The following is a 23,596-nucleotide window of genomic DNA, read 5'->3' as shown; positions in this document are numbered from 1 at the left end:
AGGAGAGGTCAGCCAAGAACAATTGGTCAAAAACAAATTCTTCTCACAGATTAGCAACCGTTAGCTTCTCTCAGTGATGTGGATTTATCAAGATGGAGGGGAGGAAGTTAGGAGCTAAAGTCATGAGCAAGAAGGGGTGAGGAGGAACCCCTCCCAGGGACAAGGACAGGCAAGCCTATGAGGGCCACAGTGGAACATTTTTGGTCCTTTGGGATCTCGTACACCAACATCTCGGTCTCTTCTTAATCCATTTGCCAAGGTTCAAAAGTAAGGATCTTTGCCTGTGGCTCTGTCCACTGTTACATGGCAGAACGGGTCTGGAAAGATCGATTCTTTGCCTTAGGATCTGTGATGCTACCACCAGCATGCTGTATGCTGTTGTGATGCTTAATGAAAAGATTCCTGACCTTGAAGGGGGAAAACCTGAACAGTTGCTTCACCCGTCTGAGCCTGTCCCCTTCTCGCGGCTGGAAGTAGGTGATGTGAACGCAGCTTGTGGAAAGTAAAAGCACTCCTGAAAGATGAAGTACAACACTAATGTTAATAGTAGGGTTATTGGGGCTAGGATTTCTGTAGTGGGGAGATGGTGAACCGCCTCCTGTATTCCATGAGAAGAGGAGAAAGCTTGAGAGTCAAGCCAAGGCAGAAAGAGGCAGAAACTGCTTTAGGAAAAAAACCCAAAAACTCTTAGTAGAGAGGACATGAGATCCCAGTTGGGAAGGGTCTGATGGGAGCTAATTTCTCTTTTGCTTTCTTGATAAAACCGAAGGATTGGGAGTATTGAGTGAATAGAAAATAATCCTTGTAAAGACGGTGGGAGATGAGCTCCTTCGTTGCGAGCACGCTGACCTAACAGATCCTCAGGGCAGCGGGCGGTACGGAGCAGCGCAGAGCCCTCTGCCGTGTACCTGGAGTTAGCACTCCGGAGGGCCCACGTGGGGGGCCTGCTTGTGTTTGATTTCATATTCTTTCCATTTTAAATTCTCACTTCAGACAACTAAGGGCTTATCAACAGTATCCAAAGTTTGCGTACAGGGGCGCCCGGCTGGCTCAGTCAGTGGGGCACGTGACTCTCACGTGACTCTCAATCTCAGGGTTGTGAGTTCGAGCCCCGAGCTGGGCATAGAGATTACTTAAGGAAAAAAGCTTGCGTACATTGCAATGCTGCTTTCTAAATTACCGAGGATCCGGGCTATGTGAGGACCTATGTGTGAGCTATCTTGGAGCTGGACTCCGTACCTCTGAGAGCTAACTTTTGCGTTCTTGGGGAGTGTGCATTTAACTGTGGGCTGTCGTCTCTCCCAGCGCCCTTCGATCAAACAAGAAGGATGGAGTATTGCGGACCTTGTGGGGCGTGTGTGGGAGACTTTGTGTGAGAGACACTGTCATCCAGCCTTGTTTGTCACACAGATTACGCAGCTCAGTCAAGTTCAATACTACTGCCGAGGCTCTATACCAAGAATTTAAAAATAAAGTGGAAGTAAAATACAGTAACTTATTTTTCACTGACTGTTAATTAAGCAGGGTGCTAGGAGCAAAGTGCCAAGGAGTTATTTTAGCCACCTGGACCCCTGGAGCGATGTGTGAAAGTTGCTTTGGGGAGTAATTCACTGAACTAAAACATTCCTGATCTACACATTCCCGAAGAACTGCTATGTTTACATCCCCTTGTGCCGTGCTCAATTCGAATCAGATCTACCCGAAATAAAAGTGATTCTGTCTGGGTCTTAATTAAATTAAGTTATTCAGCCATGGACTTCGGTTACAAGGACTTTGAACTATGCAGGCTCTTTTGTCCCTGATGAGAAATTAGGTTCACGTCATCAAATTTCATTTTATCTTTAGTTTTTAAGCACATCTCTTTGAAGTCTGCTTTACTTTATTGTTACTTAATTCCCAAGTAAGATTTTGCTTTTTCACATTGAATAAATTTGTAATAATTAGACAAACCTAGTTTGTCTAATTAGACAAACAAATTTCAGTCTTTGTGTAGCTGCAAATACAGTCAACTCTTTATTAAACAAATGTGAACTTTCCATTGGATGGGTTGTCTTCAAAATCTTCCAACACTTGGATGATTTTTCCATGCAAATCAGAATGTTTTTCGGGGCGCCTGGGTGGCTCAGTCTTGGGCGTCTGCCTTCGGCTCAGGGCATGGTCCCGGGGTCCTGGGATCGATCCCCGCATCAAGCTCCTCCACTGGGAGCCTGCTTCTTCCTCTCCCACTCTCCCTGCTGTGTTCCCTCTCTCGCTGGCTGTCTCTCTCTGTCAAATAAATAAAATCTTTTTTTAAAAAAATCACGTTTTTCTGACTTGCTTCTGTCATCATGTAGCATATAATTAGGGAAGTCATATTCATGTTATTATAACAGTCAAAATGAAGCACAGAAAGGAATGCAAATTTTTTAATTAAAATATAAAATATAAAAAGCCTTATAACCATGAATCAAGAGTACATCCCTGGGACCCACTATTACTCTTAATTTTAGAATGAATACAAACTCTGGAGAACTCGTAGACTGATCAGTTGTATTCTATACTATATGTTTAATCTCAAAAGTGTAATTTCATCGCTAATAAATGAAAGTATGTGCATCCCCACAAATACGACTTTCCTAAGTCTTGCACTTCATACCGGCCACCCACACTTACACTACTGTCATTTTCTTCAAGGCAAAAAATGTCAGCGTTCTTAGAGCACGAGGCTGTAATTCACTAATTCATCAATTGCTGTCATTGTTGTTCTCTGATGTGAACTTCATCTTCCATTACCTGTGAGCATAATCTCACCAAAGTTTGGTCTCAGGGGTCTTATATGTTATGTGGAGAAAACAGGAAAGCCAAACTGAGATGTTTCCAGAAAATAACTTCAAAGGAATGTGTTGTCTCCCTTTCCTAGTCCTCCATTTATAGTTAAATATAATAAAGCATAAGTTCATTTTTATGTCAGTAGCTATAAATCTAAAAATACTTTTCTTCTGTCAGGTTGTTGACTATGTCTCTGGCTGGCCCAGCAGAAACAGACATAGCCGGGCAGCTCCCCGGTGTGGCATTAGGACCCAGTAGGAAGGCCGCGGAGTACGGGGGCAGCCTGGGCGCAGGTGACTGTCCCGGTGGCAGTCCCGGGCTCGCCTCCGACAGGAGTGTTGACTATAGCAGATCCCGGTGTTCCTGCAGAAGTTTAAGCTCTCGCTGTGATTACTCAGAAGACTTTCTCTCTGAATGTTCGGAAACCACTCTTCATAGAAATTATTTAGAGAAGCCTGTGATAAAAGAAAAAAAGGATGAGAAGAAAAAGTACGTTTCTAAAATCTCCCAATCTAAAGGTAAGAAGCGACACTTCCCAAGCAAGACCAAGTTTCCGTTTCTAATGACATTGTTATTTAATGCGCTAGAATTTGAAGTCGTCCACATTCCGTTTGCTTGTCCTCCCATATTTCAAATGCGTGAACTTAAGTGAACTTTTATAGAAGGAATTGGGAAATAGAGAAATTAAGAATCATGACAAGGCGGCAGGAAGTTAGGCTGAAATGTGAAGCCTAGCCCTCTTGCCCGACTTACCCTCCTGGAGCCCACTAGTGAGGTCGGTTCCGTTTTTAGTTAACAGGTGGCCTCGTTACAGATACTTGGATCTCACTGGCTTCTTGCCTTTCATCTCAGCTGAAGAACCAAGGTTTGGCTTGCCAATGACATGTAAAAACCCGTTTCAACACCCCAGGAAGATGGGCTTCAAGTCCGGTGAGGCAAAGATCATCCTTTGAAATAGGGGTGGTTCCAAAGGCCGTTACTACTGTCATTCCCTCATGGACTGTAAGAGCACAACACCATCCGTTCCTAACTGTCCCAACTTGAAGGAGCCTTGTGATATCCCTCGTCTCACCCCCTGCCTCCCTGTGCTACTTCTGGGTCATCTAGAACCTTCAGGTCCCCTTCCTCCGAGCTGTCGGTAGGGATTCTTAATCTAAGACCTTTGTCTGTGGGCCGCATGAAAATCTTTGCATTTTTTGTGTCTGTTTGCATTTGTGAACTTTTCTAGGGAGAAGGACCCATAAGCTTCTACCAGATTCTCAAAAGGCAAAAAGCCCCTTTTCCAGAGAGGTGGGAGCCTTATACTCATAGGCGAGGACCAGGGTAGGAATGAAAAGTCCAGTTCCTTCCTCTCACGTGGGACTCTGTCAAAAGAAGTCTCTTTGTGGCATTTGGAAGAGAGTATCACAGTGGAACCCGCATTGTGGTTAGGCTCCAAGGTTACAATTTCTTATCCACATTTATAATTTACAAAACTCTGAAAATCAAACATTTTCTATATCTTTGGCACCTAAACTGATTCGGCAACAAAAACCTGATTTGAACTAACATGAGACTGATCTTTCTTTATTTCACTTAGTGTGACTAGTCCTATATTTCACAAAAATGTTCTTCGAAGTGTGTCGTCCCCAACCCTACTGGGAGTACTATGGAAAATACTGTACATGCACCAAATAATAATAATGATGATTCAGAAACAGTCTGGCCCCAAGGTTTTGTGATGGGGATCGTGGCTCTATACGCTACATTTTATATTGACTCTACACCTCGGGGGGCTGTATGAAAGGCAGTTAGCATTTATAGAACTGTTTCTACAGGAACTGCCCTTGGGGTTCTAAGTGACTGATAATCTAACTTTTAAAAATTGTTTCCTCATTTATTCTACAAATATTTATTGAGTGTTTTATGCAAGATACCTGGTCCTAAATTGGGGCACTTCATTAAGAATAGTTCAATCATTAGGCGAAATCTGCCTCATTGTATGAAATGAGAAATTGGAAGAGACCCTGAACTCTAGGAAACAAACTGAGGGTTGATGGAGGGGAGGGAGGTAGGGGGATGGGGTAACTGGGGGGTGGGCATTAAGGAGGGTATGTGATGTAATGAGCACTGGGTGTTAGATGCTCATATAACATATATGTTATATGTTATATGATCACTAAATTCTACCCCTGAAATTAATAATACACTATATATTAACTAAAAAACAAAAAAGAGAAAGAAATTGTAAATTTTGTCATTCTTACATGTGTAGGTTAGTGTAATGAGATACAAAATCATTAAAGACTAAACCCTGTTTCAACTTTCCATACCTTAATTAGTATACAAGTGTGCGCAATGTGTATAGTATGAATTTATTCTGTATCACTCAAACACAAGTGGTATATCGACCTTCTGAAGCAAGCAAGTCTGGTTCATCCTCCCCCAAACACCCACTAGGGTAGGCAAAAAATTCAATCTCAGGCGTATTTGGGGGATGGAAGGAGTGTGACCTTACACAGACGAAAACATTGGGGAAGGGCTTCTGGTCCTTCACTCTCATCACTTATGTGCTCCTTGTCCAAGCACATTGATCACTAAGGGGCTGGCACCTCCTGTTTTCAAAGTACCCACGCCCTGTATGTACACCTCATCCCGCGGCCTTGGCCCACCTGCTCCCTGGGCCACAGGGATTAGTGCCAGGCACCCACTCACGCCGACTCTGCCCTCCCATCACTTGAGCACAGCACGAGACAGGGACAGAGAACCCACCACCCCTCATCCTTCTAGTCCCAGGGAAATCCCTCTCTCCTCCAGGTCACACCACTCAAGAGATGTAAAACATTATACGCTGGGAGTCAGGCTTCAGTCATGCTGGACATGGTGTAGGACATGACAGCCCCCACCCACCCCTGTTGTAATCCAGCCCGATCCACACTGCCTGGGTCTGGGGCTCCCCCAGCCAGTGCCAAGGCATTGAAGTGCCTGGCCTTCCAGTAGGTGTCCTAGAGACTGACTTCTGCTTTCCGATTTTCGATGTGCTCAAAAACCTATTCCAAAGTACCCAAATATCCAACCAGAGCCCTTACTAAATCGTTCCCAGTGGGAAAATAAAGACCTCTGGAGGCATAGTTGTAAAGACAGTCCATCAATTATTGATGTGATACAGATGCTATGATCGTTGTCACCCCTGTGTAGTCTGTCGTAGTCACGATTGAAATGCCTTACCCCAAAAGCATCCTCAGTTTCTGCTGGCTCACTTCCAGCGCGGGCAGAACCACCTTTCCCACCACCTATACCAAACATGTTAAGCCAAGTCTCAGATGATGTGTCCACACTTGGGCCAATAGCTTAAGGTTAGGACGCCAGTGACATTGGCCACTAAGTGCTTTCTGTCTCCAGGATGAAGACCATGTTTTTTTAGATCCTAGAATCTAGTTTCAGTCTCTCTCAGAATACAGATATGTATGAACACACACATGTGCAGCGTGCACATACACGTACATAAATGTCATACAAGTGCACATACACATGGGACCTGGGTTCCGTCTCCCACTTCCTGGCTGTGCACCCATCAGTAAGTGACTTCACGAAGCATCAGTTTGCTCATCTTTAAAAGGGGATAATAACACAGTGATGTGACATATACATTTGACACACTCAATTCAGTTATGTAAGCTTGGTGCTTACAAGCTGGGTGTAATATAGTTTAGATACATTTTGTTTAAAACAGACTTCTGAATACAAGCCAACTAACTCCTTCCTTTAGAGCCCAAAGTAACAGGAAAAATGGTCTCTGATGGATTTACTGAGAGTTGGAATATCCATATATTTCCTCTAAGCAGTTCGATGGCTTTCTAGGGGTCTTTTGAATATAGGAGATCTTCATACATAACGCTGGACTGCAAGGTGATGCTCAAACCGCCTCGTAACATATTATCGGAAAGATTATAGCAGACAATCTACATAAAGCATTTAGTTCAATGCTTAACACACGGTAAGCCTTTAGTAAATGTTCTCTATTATTATGGTTTTTAGTGTAGCTTTAATAATAGAAATAAGTATAGGTTTTCCAGTCAAAGAAGACCTGGTTTTCAATCTATTCTATGGGACTTTGTGGTTCTATAACCTTGGACAAATGACTCACAGTCTTCAGCTGTTACATAGACTACTGCTGACCTTGAAGGACGTATTCTGCAGACGCAATCACTATCCTGGAGCATGGCCACTCGTGACATGTTCTTTCCCCTTCCAGTTTGCCTGTGTACGTGTGCGGGGTGGGGGCGGGGGGAACGCAAACGTGCATATCTGCGTATCTATATGTGTAGGACTAGTAACAAACTGGATTATCTGCTTACACAGGCCAGAAGGAAATCTCAGTTGAAAAAAAGCACAGCAGGAATGCACCACTTTTAAATTCCCAAAACACAATGATTACCCAAAGAAGAGATGCCATGACTCACCGCCTACTCTCAGCAAGGCTTCATAAGATTAAAGAGCTAAAAAACGAACTTGGTGATATCCACCGTAGACTGGAAGCCACGGTCATAGAAAACCAATTTTTGAAACACCTTCAGTTTAAGCACTTGAAAGCTCTAGGGAAATATGAGAACTCACAAAATAATCTACCTCAGATTACGGCAAAACATCAGAACGAAGTCAAAAATTTGAGGCAGCTACTTAGGAAATCCCAGGAAAAGGAAAGAAGTGCGTCCAGGAAACTTAGAGAAGCTGACAGTGAGCTGCTGAGGACTAAAGACGCCTTGCAGGTGCTGCAGAAACTTTCTGAAGACAAAAACCTTGCAGAGAGGGAGGAACTTACTCAAAGATTGTCTGTTCTTACAACAAAAACAGAGGCAAATGACAAAAAAATACAGGTCCGTATTTCAGAGGCCTAGAAATTGTAATGTTCCAAAATGAACTTGGAGGAGGGAGCATGTGCATGACACTTGCCGCTGTGCAGTGAAGCATCGCCAGCTGCTTGGCTCACAGGCCACACCAGTGATGCTGTCTAAGGTGGGGCGGGGGTGGGGGGGTCAGGGGCAGGGGCAGGGGAGATGGTCCTTCTGCGGTCTAGTGAGCTCATTCTGTGGCTGGGCTTGTTGGTCTGGAAATGACCATTCTCTAAGCCTGTTCGTGTGCTGGAAAGGTTGGGTTGGGTGAAACCTTCTAAACTTCTACTTCAAACTGTTTATTAAAAGCCTCCTTCCTTAAAAGCCTGCCCCCTGCATCTCTCCCGCCCCTTTCCTCATATTCCCTGGTCAGCTGACTTCTCAGCACCGCACAGACATTGTTGGTATGTTCCCAACAGAAGTGTTGCCCCGGTCATGCTCCTGGGAACAGAGAGGGGAAGTGAACCAAAATCACTGCCATGAACGCGTTGATCTTCCTGAATGATGCTTGGTCATCAAGGGCTCGGGGACCGCACTGTAAGGGATGATTTGGGAAAACACCCTGATTCTACTGAGAATTCTGCCGATTTCATGTTAGTTCTTGGTCTCTATAGACGAACATAAATTTTAAAAATTGACTGCTTAATGCCTTATTATATGATGGTAAGAGGCCAATTTTTTAATGAACTTGAAATAAAAAGAAAATATCAAGTTCATTTCATCCCCTTTCTTTTATCAGTTGTTTCCTCTTTGGTAAAATCCTCCTTTATTTTCAAAGAGCATTTTCTCCCATAAAATGGGTGTGTGAGCTGCAGAAAATGATAAGCAGCCTCATTTTCAGTCATGTAATTTATATACCAAACGGCTATTATTTCGCTTTTTCCAGGTGATATTGGACCCATCTTAGCACGTGTCCATCAGGGAAAAGTAAATGTATTTCTATCTCATCTACATATTTTTACATAGGCATGTTAAGTAGTTCATGTTTTATATCTGTAACCAAAACCAAAAAGAATTCAAGAACTATATTCTTACCAGATGAACTTGGTCATATGGGAAACTTCGGTTGGTTGTCAGGCATTTGGTGGTTGGAGAAAACGTTTATGAGCCAAAACATATTTTTTAATGTTAATAGTTTGGGGACTGGGATTTTTAGGGGTTATTTCATCCTTCTAGTTTACCATATCGCCCCACTTTTCTTTAATGAGAAAGTATTAATACTATAACTGGGGAAAAAAGAAAGAAAGGGCCTTTTGGCCAAGCCTCTGTCAAAGTCCAGACCAAAGAGGTTTGCAATAAAATTCTCATGCTGGAGAGGATGGAGAGGGGGTGCCCGCACCCCCATGAGCCCTGGATGCGGGTGGCCGCAGGGCTGGCAGAGATCTCCTGGTCTTAGAATTCTTTCCTCCTGGGGGGGTGCGGGGGGCGAGTCCCTGCAGGAGCTCCCAGGGTCAGTGAGCCGAGACTCCAGCCCGCACGGCTGCCCTGCTGCTGGCCGGCCCTCCAGCGGCTGAGGCCCGACAGAGCTCCGGCGTCCACGCGCCACGTTAGCAGCTCCCGCGCTGGCACAGCCACTTGGGTTGGGTTTTAAGGCATAGCATTGATTATATTCATTAATTTTCCAGAAATTTTCAAAAGTTGTTTGTATTTTTTTAATCAAATTCCAGAGTGTGAAAAACATTAGATTCAAAATATATTGATTTTCTAGAGTTGGGATCTGGGGTGTTTTGGCTTTTGTGTTTGTGTGTGTGGTTATATTTAGTTCTAATATATGTCCCCTGCAGCAGCCATGCACTAAAATTGTATTAAAAGTTCACATTTCTCATAAGTGCAATTAGTTCCATTGCAATTGGAGTTGTTTGTTTGTTTTTAACAATACTACATTGGTTACAGAATAGTTGAAATATATACTGTTTTCAGAGCTTGGAAAAACAACTGCGGTTGAACAACAGAGCCTTCAATCGGCAGCTGGCCATTGAGACCCGGAAGACGTTAGCAGCTCAAGCCTCTACGAAGACTCTGCAAATGGAAATAAAACGCCTTCAACAAAAACTTAAGGTACTTCTTTTAAAGCAAAATGTAACAAAAGTTGTGAAATTCTGGTTCCCAAAATACCAGAGCTATTCTTTAAATTATTTAACTTCAAGCATCTATTTCTCAAAGTAACTTTTTTTTCCCTACAACCATATGAACAGACAGAGGATCTGAAATTACCGGGGTGAGTTCACAGCCTGGTGAATGTGTGCTGCAAGGAGAGAAATTAAATCTCTACGCTATCCATTAGCAAAACTTCCTGTTAACATCTCATTCCATCACATGAATGAATATGAGTGTGTTTTGTTATCTTTTTAATGGAACCCAAACTAAGTTTTTAAAATTTTAAAATTACCTTACATCCTTAAAATATTTTGAGTAATTTTAGTGACCCACAAATTTATTTTAAAGTCTCCCTTGGAAATGTTTGCAAAACTGTCTTTAAAGTGTGCTTTAGGGGCGCCTGGGTGGCGCAGTCCTTTGTGCGGCGCACTCAGTTTTAACTTAGGTCATGATCTCAGGAAAATGAGCGTGTGGCGTCTGCTCGAGATTCTCTCTCTCCCTCTGCCCCTTCCCCCACTCGCACTCTAAATAAATTAATTAATTAAATCTTTTAAAAAGAAAAAAATAAACTGTGCTTTAAAGATGAGAATTAGGGCACCTGGGTGGTTCAGTTGGTTAAGCGTTTGCTTTTGGCTCAGGTCATGGTCTCAGGGTCCTGAGATCAAGTCCCACATCAGGCTCTCTGCTCAATGGGGAGTCTGCTTCTCCCTCTCACTCTCTCTCAAATAAATAAATAAAATCTTTTACATATTAATCTCAATGTTTTGGACCTTGTTTGGAATCTGATTCAAGCAAACTTTTTAAAAAAATTATAGAACACTTGGAAAAATGTGAAACAAACTGAATATTTGATATCACGGGATTATTACTGATTTTTTTTTGGTAGGTGAGATGTTGATTTTTTGTGGTTAGGTTTTAAAAGGGATGCCTTGTCTGCTATAGATACACAGGGAAAGGCTTACATATTAAATTATATGATGTCTAGGATTTGCTTCAAAATAATTCCCAGACAGGGAATGGATCAGAGATCAGAGAGGGTGGTGTGTAGAGAGAAACAGACAGGGCATGAGTTGTTCATTAGTGAATCTGGTTCATTGGTTCATAGAGATTCACTGTACTATTTTCTCTACTTTTACATATTTTTTATATTTTTATAATAAAATCCTTTCAAAGGGAAAAATAAGAAAAATCACATATTTATGCATAAAAAAGAGTTGGAATAGATTAAGAAGATGGGCTAAATGCATGCTTTTCATCCCTTCCTGCACCAACCCCATGGAAATGACAGAAAACGTATTTTTAAAACAATAACCCATAACCCCAGAAAGGATACCACAATTGTACCAGAACTGCCAAAGAATTTCTGGAAGATAAAAGGATCAAAAACAATTTTTTGGATTGATGGAGAAACCAGACACAAATAATCACAACCTAAATCACATTGCAGAAAAATTGCTGGTGAGGTACCAGGAACGGGGAGGGAAACCCCACGCTCAGACTCAGCACAGTGACCAGCAGGAGCAGAGCCTTGGGGCAGCCGTCTCCGCATTTGGTTGAAGCCGAGGCCCGCAGACTTGGCCACACCTTCATCATCTGGGGAGCCTTGAAAACTCCATTGGCCCGGCCACACCCACACCTGCGAAATCAGAATCGTGGGGGCGGGGGGACACCACGCATCAGGAGACCAGCTGCTGTCACGAGAGGCGGGGACCTTATACCACATTCACCAGCAGATAAACGGGGATTCTGTTTTGGGCTGAGAAGGACATTGTTCACTCTGGCCTCAACTGTTGGGGATGATAGACCATATCTAACTGCGCTCCCTTCAGAACCCCCGCGGGAGGAATCAGTAAAGGACCGAAAGAAAGTAGACACACAAAAGCAAGGAGCTGGGGGCAAGTCATCGGCAAACAGCAGAGATTTGGGTACATTTACTGAAGACAGAAAGTGGGTGGAAGCATTTATGGGGGTGACACAGAGCAGAAGCCACAGCAAGAGGTGCTGGGGAAGCATTTGTCCAGCGGAGGACAGGAGGGAAAGCACCTGAGCTCGTGGGATTGCATCACCAGGCTCACCTGCCCGGTCTGTCAATGGCACTCACAGCACCCAAGTCCACCATCTTCCATCAGGCAGGAAGTTCCTGAATGAATTGCTTGAGAAGAAACAGGGCACCTAGGGTAAAATGCTGACATTCCCGGTAAAGCCCTTCAAAGAGTACATTCTGGAATACGGGAATGACTCAGCCCAAAGTGAAACCTGACAGTTAGCAAGTCCCATTGATTTACCCAGAGCCAGCCTGCCTTCCTGTTCCGGTAAGAAGCCTACTAAGGAAATACATTTCTATATAAAACAAATAGGTAGGTAAGTAAAATAATCCAGCCCCTCATTCTTAAATATGCTCAAGCAACCACATCTGTGAAGAAAACCAGCATCATAAAGAAAGTGCAGGAATAGCAAGCAGAACAGCTCACCCTGTAGGTTCAGTTTAATATCCGGGATAGAAGATACCATGCCCATAAAATAAGAATATTATGAACATGGAAAAAATCAGAAAACAGTAAGTAAAAACTCAAAGAAGATTCCAGCATACAAAATTCAGTAGAAGAGCTAGAAGATAAGGAAAATCCATGGACACTGAAGAAATCTCCCCAAAACAAAGAGCCAGAAGACAGATGAAAAATACATGAAGGAAAATAAGACATGCAAAGAATGTGTTGTACGAAGTAATTTAAAACAATCCGCTGGGTCTTTTCCCATCAGTCAGTCATTACACCCATGGCCTATCACCGATAGTTTCTTCCTGCATTCAGCGTATACTCCTACCTTCTTTCCAGCCCTGTTTCATCTGGAAAAATGAGATTGCCTTTTATGCTTCATGGTCATCCCTAGTACTGACCCAAGGAGAAAAGGAATAGAAACCTTAAGGATGTTTTAGTGCCCTGACTGCTCCAGTCACTGTGGCTGCATAACATATTACTTCACAACTTTCAGTGGCTTAAGAAATGAGAATATTATTTTTGTTCACGAATCCACAATGTGGGCAGGGCTTGCTGTAAAGAGCTCATCTCTGCCACTCTTGACATCACCTAAGGTGGTTCAAAGACTGGGGGCTGGAGTTCTCTGAAGTCTCATTCATATGTCTGCAGTTGGTGCCAACTGACGGCTGAGATCATAACTGGAGCATTGGCCAGACCACCCTCATGTGGTGTGGGCTTCCGCACAACATGGCGGCGAGGTTCCAACGAGAAAAGTGGAGAGATACAGACAGAAAGAGAACCAGTCACACGGCGTCTCTTCTGCCTCATTCCCTTTGTCAAGGCAGCACAAGAGGGGGAGCAGTGGATTTTCGATGGGGAGTCACAAGTTCTGGGAGAGCATGGGACCAGAAATGGGACCAGAAAGATTGCTGAAGCCATTTTAGGAAAATGCAGTCTGCCATATTAACATAAATCATTAATACCTGAATTTGGGACTGGTCTTAACTAGCCAAGCCCCCCGGACCTGGCTGGTGTCTGCTGAATATGGCTGGTGAAATTCACAGCCTCTTCTCAGTAGGTCAGATCTTGGTGATCTTCACTTGTCTGTTGGTGCCAATGCCTTGAGATCCATCTGTCATCTGATCTGAGTCTGTGCTGTGGGATCACCTGGGTCAGTAACCTGGAGGACTGGGAAGCACGTTCCCCTCTGTGGGGTCCCTCTCCCTGTGCAAGTGAGGGAAGCGCTACCTTTGGCCCTTTGCCTGGACATTGCCTTTAGCCTTTTCCACTTACTACTTGGCAATGCCATGCTACTGTCACTCCACGCTGGCCTGGGCGCTTGACAAAGGGGTTTGAATTCCGAGGGCCACGCCAAGGCCTCCTGTGCTGAGAGTTTCCCAAACCTCAGAGTTGTTTCTTCACCCCCTTAATATCTCTGAGGGGCACAGGGAGACCAGAACTCCATCCGATCTCTCTTGCTCTCTCTCCCTCCCCCCTTCTCTGCCCCCGCCCTTCCCCGGGCCTCTTCCTCCAGGCTTTCCTGAATAATCACACAGAGGGAGGAAACCCTTCACTCAGACACTCCTTTTGACTGCGGTTTTGGCTAAAACTTGGTGGTCTTAAGTCTAACAGGCTTGCCTCTTGATGCATGTGTAAGAGGAGTGTTTGCTGCTTAACGAAACCTTTTTTTTCCCCTCAACAAGGCGGGATTTCATGGCTTTTGTTTTGCCAAGACTTTAAAAAGTCAGTACTTTGTCGGGTGGGGCCTGGGTGGCTCAGTCGGTTGAGTGTCCGCCTCCTGTTTGGCTCTGGTTGTGATCTCAGGGTCACGAACACAGAGTCGGCTTGGGATTCTCTCTCCCTCTGCCCCTCCTACTTGTGCTCAAGCTCGCTCGCTCGCTCTCTCAAATAAATAAATAAATCTTGAAAAAATAAAAATAATAAAATAACAAGTCAATACTGAGATTCAAAGCCGAACCATGATGCCTTTGTTCTAGGCTTTGCGCACCCTGCACTCACTGAATGCAATCGTGTCTAGTAGAACTTCCTGCGGTGGTGGGAATGTTCTGCGCGCCCCAGCCAGCAGCGTGCTCCCGAGTCTCGGGCAGCTACCGAGCACTGGAAGTAGGGGTAACGTGACAGAGGACTGACGTGTTCATTTCATTTCAATTAGTTCAGATCACAACGTGGCTAGTGGCTATATTGGACCATTGGAGAAAAAGCCAGTAAACTTCACGGCACAGACCCAGGGGAGAGGAAAACTACAGTGAGAGACGCTGGCCCAAAAAGCCCTGGACAATACTGTCCCCAGCACAAAAGTCTGCTGCTCTGTTAAAAAGCACTTTTTGGTGTCGGGAATGGTATATAAGGATATGGCCTGTTTCTGTTTCTGCTAGCATCTATAGACTGTATTCAAAGAATACTGAGCCCACTGAAATTGCTTTATAGAAGAAATCGAGGCTGATAAGAGCAAACATTTATAGAAAAATTGGTATTGTGGTTCTCTTTAGGAGAAGGATCGAGAGCTTGAAATTAGAAACATCTATACTAGTCGGATACTTAAAAATTTACATGACAAAGAAGATTATCCAAAAGGTACCTTTTAATTATTTTTGCTCACAGTCTATTTTTAAGTATGTAGTCGTATTTTTCTACTTTATATCAAGCAAATAATGGATGTTTTAAAAATCGTTGTACTAGGCATTGAAACATTTTGTGATTCTAGAAGGATAATGAGCTGTGGGATCTGGTCGAAACAGCAGGAGGGCATAGACAAGCTCTCCTGCCCTCCCGGCCTCTAAACCAAGTCCTGCGCGTGCTCACTGCAGGCAGAGCGGGAGCCCCACTTCCCAGCTGGGAGCAAAATCTCCGCCAGCTAGTCAACTTTCTACGTACAGCTCTTAGCCAGTCTGTGGGTTTTTAAATCATCATTATTTATGTACAATTTGCCTCAATAAAATGCACCCATTTTAAGTGTGCATTTCAGTGGGTTTTGACAAAAGCTGATATGCCTGTGACCAGCACCCCAGTGAGGACAGAACCTCCCCTTCCTCAGGGGCACCCCTCACAACCCCCTGCCATCAGGAGTCCCTGGCACTGGCCTCAGGCAACCGCCGATTTCCCTTGTCAGGGCAGCTTCCTTCGCCCGTTCTAGAATTTCCTGTGAGTGGACTCATACAGCAGTGCTCGTCCGTGTCTGGCCCCATGCCTTTGAGATTCGCGCATGCTGCCGCCGCCATCATTCGTTTGTCCCTTTTCGTTGCTGAGTGGTATTTTTCCTTCAAGACAGGCCGTCCTTACCCACCCCCACAAGATCTGCCAGCGTCAGGCATTCCTCAGAAGACGTACAATAGGAACACTCACCCCTGGTTTGGTAAAAAAAGCCACTACGTGCTTATTATTTTGTTGTTATTGCTTTTTGTCATTGTCGTTGTTGTTGTTTTAAATTCAATTAATTCACATATAATGTATTATTATTTCAGGGGTAGAGTTCAGTGATTCATCAGTCGCATATAACACCCAGTGCTCATTATATCAAGTGCCCTCAATGCCCATCCCCCAGTTACCCCAGCCCCCCAGCCCCTCCCCTCCAGCAACCCTCAGTTTGTTTCCTATGATTAAGAGTCTCATGATTTGTCTCCCTCTCTGATTTCATCTTGTTTTATTTTCCCCTCCCTTCCCCTATGATCCTCTGTCTTATTTCTTAAATTCCACATATGAGTGAGATATGGTAATTGTCTTTCTCTGACTGACTTATTTTGCTTAGCAGAATATCCTCTAGTTCCATCCAAATCATTGCAAATGGCAAGATTTCATTTTTTTGATGGCTGAGTAGTATTCCATTGTGTATATATGAACCACATCTTCTTTATCCATTCATCTGTCGATGGACGTCTGGGCTCTTTCCATAGTTTGGCTATTGTGGCTATTGCTGCTATAAACGTTGGGGTGCAGGTACCCTCCAGATCACTACATTTCTATCTTCAGGGTAAATACCCAGTAATGCAACTGCTGGGTCATAGGGTAGCTCTAGTTTCAACTTTTTGAGGAACCTCCATACCGTTCTCCAGAGTGGCTGCACCAGCTTGCATTCCCACCAACAGTGCAGGAGGGCTCCCCTTTCTCCACATTCTTGCCAACTTCTGTCGTTTCCTGGCTTAATTTTAACCATTCTGACTAGGGTGAGATAGCATCTCATTGTGGTTTCGATTTGTATCTCCCTCATGCCGAGCGATGTGGAGCATTTTTTTCATGTGTCTGTTGGCCATTTGAATGTCTTCTTTGAAGAAATGTCTGTTCGTGTCTTCTGCCCATTTCTTGACTGGATTATTTGTTCTTTGGGTGTTGAGTTTGGTAAGTTCTTTGTAGATTTTGGATACTAGTCCTTTCTCTGATAAGACATTCGCAAATATTTTCTCCCATTCTGTCAGTTGTCTTTTGGTTTTGTCGACTGTTTCCTTTACTGTGCAAGAGCTTTTTATCTTGATGAAATCCTGATAATTCGTTTTTGCCTTTGTTTCCCTTGCCTTTGGAGACGTGTCTAGTAAGAAGTTGCTGCGGCTGAGGTCGAAGAGGTTGCTTCCTTTGTTCTCCTCCAGGATTTTGATGGATTCCTGTCTCACATTTAGGTCTTTCATCCATTTTGAGTTTATCGTTGTGCATGGTGTAAGGAAATGGTCCAGTCTCATTCTACTGCATGTGGCTGTCCAACTTTCCCAGCACCACTTGTGGAAGAGACTGTCTTTTTTCCATTGGATATTCTTTCCTGCTTTGTCGACGATTAGTTGACCATAGAGTTGAGGGTCCATTTCTGGGTTCTCCATTCTGTTCTATTGATCTACGTGTCTGTTTTTGTGCCAGGACCATCCTGTCTTGGTGATTACAGCTTTGTAATAGAGCTTGAAGTCCGGCATTGTGATGCCCCCAGCTCTGGTTTTCTTTTTCAACATTCCTTTGGCTATTCGGGGTCTTTTCTTGTTCCACACAAATTTTGGGATTATTTGTTCCAGCTCTGTGAAAAAAAAAATTGATGGTATTTTGGTAGGGATTGCATTGAACGTGTAGATTGCTCTAGGTAGCTTAGACATTTTAATATTTGTCCTTCCAACCCATGAGCGTGGAACATTTTTCCATTTCTTTGTGGTCTTCCTCAGTTTCTTTCATGAGTGTTCTATAGTTTTCTGAGTACAGATCCTTTGCCTCTTTGGTTTGGTTTATTTCTAGGTATCTTATGGGCTTTGGCGCACTTAATGATCAACTCCTTAATTTCTCTTTCTTCTGTCTCATTGCTAGTGTATAGAAATGCAACTGGTTTCTGGGCATTGATTTTCTATCCTGTCACGTTGCTGAATTCCTGTAGGAGCTCTAACAATTGGGGGGGAGCCTTTTATAGAGTATTGTGTCATCTGTCTACCCGCTTACTTTTAAAGGCAACAACCTCAAATTTCCTTGCCTTCCTTTGCTTCTGCTTTGTAAGCAGCAGAGATGATCATAGCAACCATGGGGTCACTTAAATGCGATCACACTTTGAGAAAAGTATAGATTTAGTGGCGGGCTCCAGCACGGATTATCATTCTAACATTGGTAACGCTGCGGCTCGCTGCCTCACGCGCGGGTGCCCTCCCACAGCAGCGCCCACCTAGCCTAAAGCCTCCTCGCTCTGGAGTCTAACACTGTGACACCCACAACCTTTGTGGCCCAAACTAAGACAAATCGGGTGAACTGGCAGGGAAAGGGGAACTGGCGGACGTTAACCATATATTGGGGAAAAAGTTTTAACTGGACACTTTGTCTTACCCTACAAACTTCAGTGTTATTTCATATCTAAAATCGGTGTTGCTTCCACATGTAAAATGTCTCTCACATAGAATGTACCTGTTCTGTAGTTTCTTCAACAAAATCTGTACAAGCAGACAGAAGCTTTTCGTTGACGAGTATGAAACACCAGGAAACCCAAAAGTCGGAAGCCACTCCGTCTGTGACGGCTCAGGTACGACAGACTGGAACCCCTGCAGTGTCTGAAGATGTCTTTACAGGTAGTGTGTGAACAGTCTCGTAGGCTCCACAGAAGTATCTGTATTCATTGAATAAAATGCAATTTAAAATGATCTGTACCCAAAAAAATGTGGTTATGCTACTTTTCTAAATTATAGGGTGAAAGGACAACCAGAAACATTGGTCCTAAAGAAGAATCAGCGGCAATAACCCGTGCTATTCCTCACTGTGGCAGCGAACTTCCAAACCAGGAGGATTCCAAGAGAAAACACGAAGGTAATTTTAACCACTTGTAAAAGTTTCCTTTACTCTTACTTGATTTAAGTTGTGAATTATTCTGTGTGTATGTGTGTGTGTGTGTGTGAGTGTGTGTAAAAGTACACATAAGGGGCGCCTGGGTGGCTCAGTTGATTAAGCCTCCGACTCTTGATTTTGGTTCAGGTCATGATCCCAGGGTTCTGGGATCGAGCCCGGCATCAGGCTCCCCAGAGGGAGCAGGGAGCCTGCATCTCCCTCTCTCTGCAGCTCACCCAGCTTGTGCTCTCTCTTTCTCTCTCTGTCAAATAAATAAATAAAATCTTTATTAAAATAAATAAAAGTATACATAAAACACACATACACAATGTAAAGAATTATCAGGAAATGAACACCTGTGTAGCCACTGCCCTGCTTGAGAACTAGGACCTTAGCGCGCCGCGGAACACCTGTGGGCACTGCCCAACCACACCCCTGCGCCCCCGGCCGCCAGAAATCACCACCAGCTTCCGTTTTATGCCCGTCACTCCCTTCTTGGTCCTCACAACGTGTGTCCTTCAACAATACGTTCCGTTTTGACACACTGATTAGCGAAGCCAAGCCGAGCTGAGTAAAGGGCAGCATCCCCTCTAAGGGAGGCTTGGAAGGAAACTCCCAGGAAAAGATGCAGACTGGCTTCAGCTTCCCCGGATGTCCAAGGGTCGGGTCTGGGGTGAGGTCATGCGTCCCCCTGGGAGGCAGAGACCCATCAGAGCCTTGGCACCCAGGCCGGGACAGAGCGGCTCGGAGGGAATGCGCTGCCCGGAATCTCCCGTCCTGAGACCACCAGCCTCGGCTCCCGCGCTGGGCAGCAGGTCCAAGCAGAGCGCGTCTGTCCCCGGCCCGCCTGGCGGCCAGGGCAGCACCTTCACCAGGCCGCGGGCGGGACAGGCCGAGGTCGCGCGGTGCCCGGGAGATCGGCCGAGCGGGGGTCTGGGTGGCGCCAGCCCGCAGTGCCGCAGGCCCCGGACCGGTCCCCTCTACCCCGCAGCGCGGCGCCCCCCCCAACCCCCGCAGGCTCCTGCGACGCCGTCCTCTGCGAAGTCTCCTGGTTCCGAGCCCTGCCCCCTCCTGCCCCGTAAACGCTGTCCTGCCCTGAGAGCACATCGCGCCTGGCTGCTGGAGAACGGGCGCAGGCCACGTCAGTGTGGGTGCTTCCATCTGGAAACGGCGTTATGCGACCCTCACCCTTGATTAATAATTGGCTAGAAATTCAAGGGTGGAGATCATTGACCTTCAGAATTTTATTATTTTTTAAAGATTTTGTTTCTTTAGACAGAGAGAGTGGGCACATGCAAGTGGGGTGGGGGCAGAGGGAGGCAGAAAAATCTCAAGCTGACTCCCCGCTGAGTGCGGAGCCCGACCCGGGGCTTGATCCCTCGAGCTGGGATCATGACCTGAGCGGAAATCAAGAATCCAAGGCTTCACCAGCTGAGCCACTAGGCTCAGAATTTTAAAGCCGATGCCCTGTTGCTTCCATGTTCAACTACTGCCGAAGGAAATGTGTCTGAGTGCCCCCGGCTGGCAAACACAACCGCTGTGGCCAGTCACCCAGGGTCGGGGGTCCCGCGCTCCCTCGGCGGAGTGGGCTGGCTTCCGGAGAGGCGTGGAGGGCCCACACCCTCCCTGTGATGACACAGCCTTGGCGGAGCTCGCTGGACGCCTCCGAGTCTGGTGCAGTGTGGCGGAAGCTGACAACGCCACTTTCGGTTCCTTCTGGGGTCACTGGTCTAAGTTTTTCGCGGAGATGTCGGGCCGTGTTGGTAATTCACATTGTCCTGAAAAGCTTATTCACTCCCTTGACAAATACTCTTGGAGCATACAGTGTGTCCGGTGCGGCTCTGGGCACTGGGGATGCAGCAGTGAAGACGAGCTGTCCTGCCCTCGCGCGCTCTGTTCCCGCGTGGAACGACAAACGCTGCGTAAAACAAGTAAGGCAGGCGGCGTGTGTGAGGGCGGTGGTGCTGCAAAGAACGACCCGGAGAAGAGGGAAGGGCAGGGCAGCCACGACTGGGCTGAGGGGAAGGAGCGACCTGTGCGGACACCTAGAAGGGCATTCCGGGCGAAGACTGCGGGGCCCAGAGGGACTGCGCAAGGGGCACTGGGCGGCGGATGGGGCGAGTCCTGCTGCGGGACAGCTCGGTGAGCATGGTGCGGACTCGGGCCTTCTCTCTGAGGGCGATGGGGAGCCATGAAGGGCTTGGAGTACGGGAAGGACCCCATCTGCCTCCCCAGGCGGCGGTGCAGGGAGGCCAGAGCAGGGAGGCCAGAGCAGCCCACTGCCCTACCGCAGGCAGGAAAGGTGACTCACACAGGTGATGGAACAGTGGAGGTGGGAAATGAGCAATTTCGCCCAAGTTGTCAAATGTTCACATTTGCATCCAGTATCGTGGGGCACAACAGGAAGTTATTTAGAATTAACTAGTCTACTGGCTTCTTTGCTCACCATTAATTGTTAAAACAACTGCTCTTGCCAGAATTCTTTTTTTATTTTCCTGGATTAAAATGAATAGTCTTATTTCAGAATGTATTCCGTGAGAAAATCTTCCAACCCTGTGCTCACGTGACATTGCCCCCGTCCCGTCACAAAGGAGCGGCCGTCCAGGTTTGTAAGTGGTCAGGGCACAGGTCATCAGTGCATGTTTTCCTCAGGGGTGCATGTCTGTCTGCCTCCGAAGGGGGGAGGCTGAGGGCAGGGCTCGCTGCGTGCCTGGGTAAGGAACAGGAAAGGCAAGCTCACCTTCAAGTGACTTTTTCATTTGACAACGTACTGCGAACCTCTCTCCCGTGAGTTCATGAGTACCCACCCCGTTCTTTGTAGCAGCTGCCCAGAACCCCATGGCCTGCGCGTGCCACCTCTTTCCCTGGGACCCCGACACACATTTGGGATGCTGCCTTGTTACTAAACCACGCTGCAGTACACATCCCTATACGTATCTTTGTGTATTTCTATAGAGTTTGGTTCTAGAAGTGCAGTTGTTGGATCTAAGAATATGTTCACTTAAAAAATCATGCTAGGTACAGGGGCGCCTGGATGGCGCTCAGCTGAGCATCTGACTCTTGGTCTCCGTTCAGGTCATGATCTCAGGGGCATGAGATCGAGCGCCGGGTCAGGTTCCACGCTCAGCGGGGAGTCAGCTTGAGATTCTCTCTCTCCCTCTGCCCCTCCTCGCCACCCCCCATGCATACATGCATGCTCTCGCTCTAAAAAAAAAAGAAAAAAATTTAAAAAAATTTTGATAGCGCAAATTGCCATCCAAAAAAAGCTGTACCAATGGACACACCCACCAATGGGGAACAGAAGTTCATATATATATATATATATATATATATATATATATTTTTTTTTTTTTTTTGACAGACAGCCAGTGAGAGAGGGAACACAAGCAAGGGGAGTGGGAGAGGAAGAAGCAGGCTCCTGGCAGAGCAGGAGCCCGATGTGGGGCTTGATCCCAGGGACCTGGGATCCCGCCCTGAGCCAAAGGCAGATGCTTAATCACTGAGCCACCCAGGTGCCCCAGAAGTTCCAATACTCTAACCAAATCTGGAAACTAGTTGCCCATTTGGATGGGGAAATATTCTCATTGTTTTAACTGGCGTTCCATCGACAGTAGTGATGAACACCCACTAGGAACTGCTTAGCAAATGTTAGCTATTCTTTCATGAATATGTTTCTTTTGGTTTCGTAATTCTTCCTTGGCATGTTCTAGAAAGTAGCACATTTCCAGCTTGTTACCAGCCCCTTCCCTGTACGCCAGTGTTGGACGCATGTGCTCACGTGCCTGGGAGATGTCAGTCCGTGCACTCAGCACGCCTTCTTGAGATAGAAATCCGTTCATCTCAAAGATCACTAAATAGACTATTTTCCGAATACAGATTTATCGGAGGAAGAGGAACATTTGGAAGTACAACCACCTCTGGAGAATACTGGAAGAAAGAGAGAGACAGAGGAAGATCAAGAAAAGAAAGCCACTTCAGTGAAAGAAGAACTACCACCAAAAAGAATTCAAGTGACTCATCCTGAAAGGGAGGGGAAGCAGGAAGACGACGCAGGGAAAGAAAAGTTCAAAAGAAGTCTCCAGATAAATGACACGGAGGAGATGCCCGATAAAAATGCCGCTGCAAATATCAAGATGCCCTTCAGACAGAGGAAGCATTACTCGTTCACAGAAGCGATCGAGAACCTGCACCACGGGCTTCCTGCCTCGGGAGGGCCGGTCAGCGCCGGTGTGACCAGAGGCGGCGCGGCCACCAGCAAGCCTCGCGGGAACGCGGAAGGCCTGAAGCCAGAACATTCTGTGAGTGGGTATGAACCCTCTTTCGGCAAGTCTTTCCGAACAAAAGCAAAAGATACTTTCAGAGATAAGAAGAGCAGTCTAATGGAGGAGCTCTTCGGGTCGGGCCACGTCTTTAAGCACGACCGGACCAGGCCTGCGGCTCAGCGGGCCCAGCCAACTCCCCAAAGTAAGACGCACCGTCGAGCGCCCAGTCAGGCCTCCACCAGCAACGCCCTCGGACACTCTAACGGAACTGTGGTAAATTCCATTAAGTCACCTTCACCTGCAGAAGGAAAAAGAAAAATAATTATTTAAATATAGCCAATATCCTAATACATTCTGATACGATATTCTCGTTCTTATGTGCCTTTAATCTTATAATGTTCGTGTGTGTGTGTGTGTGTGTGTGTGTGTGTGTGCTGACTTTGGATAATTAAGGTTTTATTATAACTCAATTTTAAAAATCCATTGTGTATTAGCCAATGACATTTCAAATATAAAGTTATATCTTTTTTTCCTATAACTGAAACATGTCCATTCTGTTTTGGAAGACTGATTTATTCCACGACTTTAATATTCTGTGTGACTCCAGGGCTCCTAAGTCTCAGTCAGTCAAGACACACACATCTCATATATATAGGAATGTTCGCAGCAATCAAATTGTGTTTTAACTAAAACACATGGAAGCAGCTTTGAAAGAGACGACTCTATTTAAAAAAAAAAAAAAAAAGAAGCCCAGTGATTACCAAGCGTGGTTTTATGAAAGTGATTTTTGAGA

At 45.6% G+C, this 23,596-nt stretch overlaps 1 protein-coding gene across 1 annotated transcript; it reads left to right on the top strand.

Annotated features, from left to right (window-relative positions):
* Positions 1–2,988: 2,988 nt before the first annotated feature.
* Positions 2,989–23,291, top strand: LCA5L (lebercilin LCA5 like). The gene is made up of 8 exons (XM_045813490.2): positions 2,989–3,326; positions 3,601–3,738; positions 7,150–7,664; positions 9,600–9,737; positions 14,764–14,848; positions 18,139–18,242; positions 18,406–18,523; positions 22,418–23,291. The coding sequence occupies exons 1-8, from the start codon at positions 2,996–2,998 to the stop codon at positions 23,131–23,133; spliced, it is 2,145 nt and encodes a 714-aa protein (XP_045669446.2). The 5' UTR covers positions 2,989–2,995; the 3' UTR covers positions 23,134–23,291.
* Positions 23,292–23,596: the final 305 nt, after the last annotated feature.

The sequence above is a fragment of the Ursus americanus genome, chromosome 4, assembly GCF_024610735.1.
Source record: "Ursus americanus isolate L20-20 chromosome 4, mUrsAme1.1.p, whole genome shotgun sequence".
Classification (NCBI taxonomy): domain Eukaryota; kingdom Metazoa; phylum Chordata; class Mammalia; order Carnivora; family Ursidae; genus Ursus; species Ursus americanus.
The sequence above is the reverse complement of the archived record's forward strand: the minus strand, read 5'-3'. Positions and strand labels throughout refer to the sequence as shown.